General features: G+C 41.2%; 1 protein-coding gene across 1 annotated transcript; it reads right to left on the bottom strand.

The window, feature by feature from the left end:
- Positions 1–6,623: 6,623 nt before the first annotated feature.
- DEFB129 (defensin beta 129) lies at positions 6,624–9,283 on the bottom strand. Its single transcript, XM_003821235.4, has 2 exons — positions 9,195–9,283; positions 6,624–7,232 (listed from the first exon to the last, which is right to left on the bottom strand). Exons 1-2 carry the CDS (start codon positions 9,250–9,252, stop codon positions 6,739–6,741), a joined length of 552 nt encoding a protein of 183 aa, XP_003821283.1. The 5' UTR covers positions 9,253–9,283; the 3' UTR covers positions 6,624–6,738.
- Between the last annotated feature and the right edge of the window lie 223 nt (positions 9,284–9,506).

The following is a 9,506-nucleotide window of genomic DNA, read 5'->3' as shown; positions in this document are numbered from 1 at the left end:
CTTCCTTGGCTTGCAGATGGCTGACCTCTTGCTGTGCCCTAATATGACCTTTTCTTTGTGTATGCATACCCTTGGTATCTTTTCCTCTTCTCGTAAAGATACCAATTATGTTGGATAGGATCCTGCTCATATGACCTCATTTAACCTTAATTACCTCTTTAAAGGCTTTACCTCCAAATACAGTGACATTGTGGGTTATGGCTTTAGCGTATGAATTTTGAGGGGAACACAGTTCAGCCCATTGGCTCACTTAGTGGTAAAGGATGTAGATAACCTGTTGTCCTCTACGGGTGCAGGACAGGCCAAACTAGCATGCAGCTCTCTGAGCAGATGAGTAGAGAGCAGGGAAGCCAGTAATGACACTGTTTCTTGCTTGGATTTTTCTAATTCAACTTGTCCAGGCAGGAGTCTGGACAAGCAGTGCCAGCTGCTGTGTGCCTGCCCTGCCCTCTAGAGCCCAGCACATTCCTTAAGGCATTCTGAGTCTCATGTACTAACAAAAGGCCTTTGCTTTGTTACAATAAATATATATTTTTTTCTGGACATTACCAAGCTCCCAACTTTTAATTTATGGTTGTATTTAGTGCTCTTCTCTTCATCATCTTAGGTTATTTACTGGCTAATTTATTTTATATATGCTCATAATAGTCTTTCATTTCATAATTTTTACAACTAACAATTTGAGTTCATAAACAACATTTTCAAAGTAGTTCTGGACTGGAAATCAGGCCTTCAGAAGTGATGTAGTTAGTTAGGGATGGCCTTCTCATCAACTGGGATGCCCTCTCTCATAGTTATCTTCATCACTGGCCCTCCCCGCTTCTATCCGCTGTCATGCTTGCAGCAACACCATTAAGCACGGGATCACCTCACTGCTTAGCAAAAACAGACAGAATTCACCTGCATGCATATTAGGTTGGTGCAAAAGTAATTGCGATTTCAGACCGTGAATTTTAAATCACTATAACTAGGCTCAAACACATCTTGATTACTCAAATTAGGAACCATTACAATCAACACATTTTTGCCAATGAGGAATAAATTTGTTTATCCCTGTAGTGTAAAAATCCGTGCTTTGGGATTCAACAAACCCTTGGAAGCATTTTCGGCATCCTGCTGATTGTGGAAACATTTTCCCTGCAAAAAGTTGGAAGAAGTGGTAGTCGATCGGCGAGAGGTCAGGTGAATATGGCAGATGAGGCAAAACTTCGTAGCCCAATTCATTCAACTTTTGAAGTGTCGGTTGTGCAACATGAGGTCAGGCCTTGTCGTGAAGAATTGGGCCCTTTCTGTCGACCAGTGCCGGCTGCAGGCATTGCAGTTTTCGGTGCATCTCATTTCCATCTCATTTTCTGAGCATGCTTATCAGAGGTAATGGTTTCGCCGGGATTCAGAAAGCTGTAGTGGATCACAGTGCCAAACAGTGACCATGACCTTTTTTTTTGGTGCAAATTTGGCTTTGAGAAGTGCTTTGCAGCTTCCTGGTCCAACCACTGAGCTGCTTGTAGCAGGTTGTCACATACAATCCACTTTTCATTGCCATGTCCCAATCCAATTGAGAAATGGTTCATTGTTGCGTAGAATAAGAGATGACGACACTTCAAAATGATGATTTGATTTTTGCTCAGCTCATGAGGCACCCACTTATCGAGCTTTTTCATCTTTCCAATTTGCTTCAAATGCCAAACGACCATAGAATGGTCAAGGTTGAGTTCTTCAGCAACTTCTTGTGTAGTTGTAAGAGGATCAGCTTCAATGATTGCTCTCAATTGGTGGTTGTCAACTTCCAATGGCCGGCCACTACATTCCTCATCTTCGAGGTTCTCCTCTCCTTTGCAAAACTTTTTGAACCACGACTGCACTGTACGTTTGTTAGCAGTTCCTGGACCAGATGCATAGTCGATGTTGCAAGTTGTCTCTGCTGCTTTACGACCTATTTTGAACTTGAATAAGAAAATCGCTTGAATTTTCTTTTTGTCTGACATCATTTCCATAGTCTAAAATAAACATAAAATCAACAGCAAGTAATAAGTCATTATCAAAAAAACATAAAGTGAGAAATGCCTATTAAAATGATGTATAGGCCGGGAGCAGTGACTCACGCCTGTAATCCCAGCACTTTGGGAGGCTGAGGCAGGTGCATCACCTGAGGTCAGGAGTTAGAGACCAGCCTGATCAACATGGAGAAACCCCGTCTCTACTAAAAATACAAAATTAGTCAGTCATGGTGGCACAGGCCTGTAATCCCAGCTACTAGGGAGGCTGAGGCAGGAGAATAGCTTGAACCCGGGAGGAGGAGGTTACGGTGAGCCAAGATCACACCATTGCACTCCGGCCTGGGCAACAAGAGCGAAACTCCATCTCAAAAAAAAAAAAGTATAACATAACCACATTTATTTAAGAACGCATTCTAATATCGAACAGCAAATTCCAACAATGCAAAAACTGCAATTACTTTGCACCAACCTAATAGTTCAGGGTAGGGTAGTAGTTTATTTATTGATTGATACTTTGGTGACTCCCTGTGAAGTGCTCCATGAATGCACTGCTAGTAAGTGCAATGTTCATAGGTTTCTAATTTGATCAGATTGGGTTCTAATATTGGCCTGAGAAGTTAAAAAAAATTTAGAGTCACACAGTCCCTGAGTGGCAGGACCTGGAGTGGCAGGACCTGGAGTGGCAGGACCTGGGATGGCCAGGGTGAATCCTAATCTCACTCTCTCTCTTTTTTATTTTTATTTATTTATTTAGAGATGGAGTTTTGCTTTTGTCACCCAGGCTGGAGTGCAGTGGCACAATCTCGGCTCACTGCAACCTTCGCCTCCCAGGTTCAAGCAATTCTCCTGCCTCAGCCTCCTGAGTAGCTGGGATTACAGGTGCCCGCCACCACACCCAGCTAATTTATGTATTTTTAGTAGAAATGGGGTTTCACCATGTTGTCCAGTCTGGTCTCGAACTCCTGACCTCAGGTGATCCACCTGCCTCGGCCTCCCAAAGTGGTGGGATTATAGGCATGAGCCACCATGCCCAACCTCCTTTCTCTTTTTCTTTAAAATGCAGGGTCTTGCTTTGTTGCCCAGGCTGGAGTGCAGTGGTACGACCACAGCTCACTGCAGCCTCAACCTTCTGGGCTCAAGCAATCCTCCCTCCTCAGCCCCCACAGCCCCTGCCCCACAGTAGCAGGGACTGGAGTTATGTACCATGACACCTGGTTAATTTTTATTTTTTACATAGACAGAGTCTCATGATGTTGCCCAGACTGGTCTCAAACTCCTGGGCTCAAGCCATCCTCCTGCCTCGGCCTCCCAAAGTGTTGGGATTAAAGGCATGAACCGTCACATTCGGCCATGAAACCTAATCTCATAGCCCCTGAGGGAAAGGATCTGGGGTAGCACCGAGGTATGCCAGGGAGAACTTACTGTCACTGTGGGGCTCTCAGGGCTTAGAAAAAGGCCCTCTTTTCCTTTGGAGACTTTGGCAAAATGGAAATCTGAGGTTTTCACCAAGACTATTAATGAATATTTGCAAAAGTGTCCAGTTATGGCTGGTCTGAATTGAAGAATGACCAGTTCTAGATGGGAAATTCAGCCTTTTCTCTGGTCGGCTTTGTGTCAACCTAATATTTGGAGGGTTCTATTACGTAGCAAAGGGGGAGAACTGGTATTGGAGAGTTACCATATTTTTCACAGTGGGTATGAGATTTCCCTGAAGCAAACTCATATTCTGCAGTATCATTTATCCTGAGAAGTGCTGGGTGAGTTCTATGATAGGAAAAGGTGACTTAGAGGAAGGCCTTAGACTTGTGTGAGAAAGAACCTTTCTCTCCTTTCTGTGGGTAAACACGGAAGACAGCATCCTGTGGGAATTTTCCTTCCATGGGAAGGAAAGCTGGACTTTCAAGAGTTTGACAAATAGCTGTAGCAGGGAGAGAATCTGACACCCATCAGGTAGACTTGGGGTTCCTCAGAGAACACATATCTAGCAGGTGTTAAACTTACGCTTTGTATTGCAACTCCTTTCTGTCGTGCAAAAACTTCCAAGAAAATATTTTTTAAAGTTATATTCTAGAATCACTGTGGGGCATCATGAAAAATCTTTGTCTTTCTTAGAGTGACACTGTATTAAAAAATGAGTAGGATGGGGAAAGGTGATCTTTGAATGGAGGTAGGTGATATGTAGCAGAGAAGAATATGTTAAAAAATCTGGATGCAGTTATCTATTTTCACTTTTGTTGCCTGTGCTTTGGGGTCATATGCAAGAAATCATTGCCCAGAACAATGTCATGGAGCTTAAATACAGAACAGTGCTGTGTTTTCTTCTAGTAGTTTTACAGTTTTAGGTCTTATGTTTAAGTCGTTAATCCGTTTTGAGTTGATTTCTTTTATATGGGGTGAGATAAGGATCCAATTTCATTCTTCTGCATGTGGGTAGCCAGTTTTCCCAACACCATTTATTTATTTATTTATTTATTTATTTTTCTGAAACAGAGTCTTGCTCTGTCGCCCAGGCTGGAGTGCAGTGGTGCGATCTCGGCTCACTGCAAGCTCCGACTCCTGGGTTCACGCCATTCTCCTGCCTCAGCCTCCCAAGTAGCTGGGACTACAGGCACCCGCCACCACGCCCGGCTATTTTTTGTTTTTTGTATTTTTAGTAGAGACGAGGTTTCACCGTGTTAGCCAGGATGGTCTCGATCTCCTGACCTCATGATCTGCCCGCCTCGGCCTCCCAAAGTGCTGGATTACAGGCGTGAGTCCCTGCGCCTGGCCTAATTACTATACCTTTGTAATATATTTTGAAATCAGAAAGTGTGATGCCTTCAGCTTTGTTCTTTTTACTCAAGATTGATTTTGCTATTCTGGGTCTTTTATGGTACCCTGTGAATTTTGGGATTGTTTTTTCCATTTCTTTAAAAAATGCCATTGGGATTTGGAAGGGGGCAGATGTATTATATCTGTAGATTGCTTTAGACAGAATGAACAGTTTAACAATGTTAAGTCTTTCAATACCTAAACATGGAATATCTTTCCATTTATTTGTGTTTCCTTTGATTTTTTCATCAATATTTTAAAGTTTTTAATGTACCTCTTTCACTTCTTTGGTTAAGTTTATTCCTATGTTATTCTTTTTGTTGCTTTTGTAAATAGATTGTTTCCTTGATTTTCTTTTGGAATGGTTCATTGTTAAGTGTATAGAAATGCCACTGATATTTGTATGTTGACTTTTTTGAATCTATTTCTTAGTTCTACATTTTTGTGTGTGTGTTCGTGAAGTTTTCAGGGTTTTCTACAAATATGGTCATGTTACTTTGGGAGGTGATGTATACGTCTATCACCTTGATTGTGGTGATAGTATCACAGGATTTTGCATATGCCCAAACTCATGCCATTATTCACATTAAATATGTTCAATTCTCTGTATATCAATTATGCTTCAATAAAGCTATTAAAAAACTAGAAGAGGTGGCTGTGCCATTGTAATTTGGGCAATAAGAGGAAGAGTGATCTGAGATTGCTGATTTCTGGGATATAATATAATGTTCACATCTCCATTTTATGAATAAATAAACTGATGCTTATGTGTGGATAAATGATTTGTTCAAGACCACACAGCTAAAAAGTGCCAGAATCTAGGATGCTAGTCCAGGCATATCAGACCTGAATTTCTATACTCTTAAATTATATGCCACAGCCCTCAGAAATATGCCTGTCTCCTCTGGATTAGGGGCATCCCCTATGCCTAAGAGTCACTATAATTACTTGTGCCCTAAAACTCTCTAGCCTTGTTGCTGTTCAATATATTATGAAATCCTCTATTCATATATGACTATGAGCACTTGAGATGTGGCTAGTATGAATAGAAATGTGCTCTATGTGTAATTACACATATGAGATTTCAAAGATGTAGTCCAAAAAAGGTAAACTCTCTCATAAATAATTTTTACATTGATTACATGTCAACATAATCATGTTTTGGATATATTGCATTCAATAAAACATATTATTGGTTGGGTGTGGTGGCTCATGCCTGTAATCCCAGCATTTTGGGAGACCGAGGCAGGTGGATCACTAGGTCAGGAGTTCGAGACCAGCCTGACCAACATGGTGAAACCCCGTCTCTACTAAAAATACAAAAATTAGCTGGGTGTGGTGGTGGGCGCCTGTAATCTCGGTTACTCAGGAGGCTGAGGCAGGAGAATTGCTTGAACCCGGGAGGTGGAGTTGCAGTGAGCTGAGATTGCACCACCGCACTCCAGCCTGGGCAACTGAGTGAGACTCCATCTCAAAACAAAACGAAACAAAAATATATTATTACAATTAATTTAACCTTTTTCTGATTCCTACATATTCTATTTTGCATTTGGGCCTTTCCTCCCAAATACATGAGAAAAGAAAATACATCTCCTGATGCTTTCCTTACTGTTGCTCCAGGAAAAATACACCATATGAGAGACATAAATGCTTGCTACAGAGGCCTAATCTAGGCCATGCTTGGGACAAACTCGATGCTGTAGTCACCTTCCTGAGGCTTACTTTCTCCTGGGCATCTAAACTTAAACAATTCCATCCCTCCCTAGCTCTACCCGCTCTGTGAGGCTCTTGTGAGAATGATAACATTACATAAACTGTAGGTGCTCAAACAGTGTTTATTGAATGACTGATGACAGAGGAAACAGTTCTATGTCATTTTATAGATAGCAAAAATAGAGAGGAACTTGGAGTTTTAAGGGAAAGATCCACATTACTGCTCTTCTGCTTCCTCTAGCTCCAGTGATGGTGTTGGCAGTATGTTTGGTGGAGGTGGTGCTGGTGGTGGCGAGGCAGTGGCAGAATCTCTGCTTTCTTTGGTGTTACTCTTGGTAGAAGTAGTAGTGTATGTGATCTGTCCTGGGGTCATAGTGCTGATGGTGGCAGAGTTCATAGGGGTGGCATTTGGAATGATGACAAAGTTGGTATTAGCAAAAAAGCTAGTGCTTTTCATTTGGGGGAGAACAGATAAAATATGTTTTCTTTGTATCACAGCACTAGAATTCTTGGCAGGTTTTAGCATTTCTTGGACGTCTTCATTAAGTACATTTGGTGTTCCATATTGCAGGTAGTTTTTAATCAATTTAACCACTTTTGGTCCAACACAACATTTTTTCATCTTGCATTTCTGTATCTCTTTTTCATCCACATTGCAGTGATCCCTGCATCTCCCCAAACCCATTAAACAGCGTCTCAAGCCAATAAATTCTGTATAAAAAAAGAGAAAGCCATTGAGCCAAGGTTAATAACTAGAGATGATGTTAAAACTGCTAGTGGGAGATGGATAGACTAAGAGAGAGTTTACTCATACTACATTTTAAGCCCAGTGTTTAGGAATGTTGATGAAGGCAAATGGGCAGGCTGAGAGCGTCTCTATGCCCCTCTTGAATCCAAAATAAATTTCCTGTTTAGTCTGCCTTCCTTGAGTAACTTTAAGAAGCAAAGGGCACGTAGATGATAGAGTAATTATTTGCTTTTAGGATGGAATTTTAGACCTTCAACTTAGCATCTTAGGTACTTGTCGGACATCACTATCCCATCTCCATAATCTTGGGAAATACCAATGAGAGCCAAGTCCATCATAAAACTAATTTAAGAAAGAAGTTCAAAAGAGAATCAATAGAATTTTCAGGAGTCTTATCTTTTCACCAAACTCAGTAGCCCATGACTTCTCTCTTCTTAACAATCACTAGATCTGTGATTCCTGAAGCATGGTGTTCTATCTCTTCTAGCCTCTTTGGACACTCTATCTCTCAGAAGTCTCATTCATTATCCTAGCCTTAACCTCATATCCACCAAGGTAACTTCTGTATTGTTATCTATAATTCTAAATTTCCTGCTCGGCTTAGTACCTTATCTTTATCTGCTGAATGACTTTTCCATCCTAATGTCTCGTGTTTCTTTTTTCTGAATCAAGAAAGCTTTTCTCCCTTGTTCATCTTAATAACCCAATGATTTTCCCTAAATTACAAGAGATTTATGTAGCATCTGCTAATTTTCAAAGCATATTTGCATACATTTCCACATTGCTTTCTCATCAAACGGGAAACAGAAAAATTCTTATATTGGAATCAGCTGCATTGATTAACCCCATTATACTCATGTGAAATTGAAGTTCAAAGTGGTTAAGTGACTTTACCCAAGATGACACAGCCATACTTGCTTATGGTACTACCCTTTTCCTAGGGTCCCAAGATAAAAACATTAGAAGATAAAAACATTAGAAGATAAAAACATTAGAAGATAAAAACATTAGAAGCATCTTTGACACTTCCACTTTCCCTGCCCCGAAACCCTTTGCTAATTTTTTCAAATAGCTGGATGATTCTTGTATTCTGAAACAAATCTCAGTGCTTCTCCTTTCTTTTCCAAAAACAATGGTTAATCCCCTGGCTTAGCCTTTTGCTATAATGCATTCCTAGATGCCCTTATGGTAGTTTGGGGGTTTTCAGGAAGACAAAGTCTGAGAGAAGTGATAAAGGCTCTGGAAAACCTGAAAGAATTCAAGATGGAGAACACAGGCCTGTTTACTTGATCTTGAAAGAGTTTTTTTTTGAGCATGAGGGAAGAACTTCCTCCTTTCTACACCAAGCACAAACTGATAGGAACCTTTGCTTCAAGAGGTGGTTTCACAGGAAGGGGAACAACACACACTGGGGCCTGTTGGGTGGAAGGAGAGCATCAGGAAAAATAGCTAATGCATCCTGGGCTTAATACCTGGGCAATGGGTTGGTAGGTGCAGCAAATAACCATGACACACATTTACCTATGTAACAAACCGCACATCCTGCGCAAGTACCCCAGGACTTTAAAAAAAAAAAAGGGCGTTTAAGATAGAAATAGAGCTAAAAGGAGGTAGACCTGGGCTTAGTCTTAGCATGATAGACATATACAGGGCAGGAAGGCAGCATTATATTTTGGATAGTTTCTGAATAGACAAAAAATACCCTGCTTTCTCTGTAGCTTCCTGGGTGTTTCCACTGGACACAGTCTGGCAGTTGGGGCCTATGAGAATGTATCAGTGCATGACTGATACAATAGGTAAGCTCTTTAGCCATCTTTTTGAACAGCTAATCTTTCAGTCTCCTCTCTTTGGGTTTCCATTGTCATGGGCAGCCAAATCCTTGGTTCCTCTCATCTACCCATCTTACACTTGGGAATCCACATTACCTGTGTTCACCTGGTACTGTAGCATGAGGCTGGCAAAGATAGGAAAAAGGAGCTTCATGGTTGGGTGCCAGAGAGGAAGCCTTGGATCTGGGTTGATGCTCCTGAGCTCCAGCCTTTATTGGCCTCTTCATGGCCTTATGCCATGAGCAGTGAAGTGCAGCCAAAGCAGGTTTGTATGCTGCTCGCAGTATAGTTGTGTTTTTTCTGACTCTGTTTGAAAACACCCTTTCTTGAACACCTCTATGCAACAAATTCCTTGCTCTTGATCCTGGAGGAAAACATAAGATAGGTAAGATGAGAAAGAAAGAGCAA

Source organism: Pan paniscus, chromosome 21 (genome assembly GCF_029289425.2).
Source record: "Pan paniscus chromosome 21, NHGRI_mPanPan1-v2.0_pri, whole genome shotgun sequence".
Taxonomy (NCBI): Eukaryota; Metazoa; Chordata; class Mammalia; order Primates; family Hominidae; genus Pan; species Pan paniscus.
This window is presented reverse-complemented; position numbering and strand designations above follow the sequence as displayed.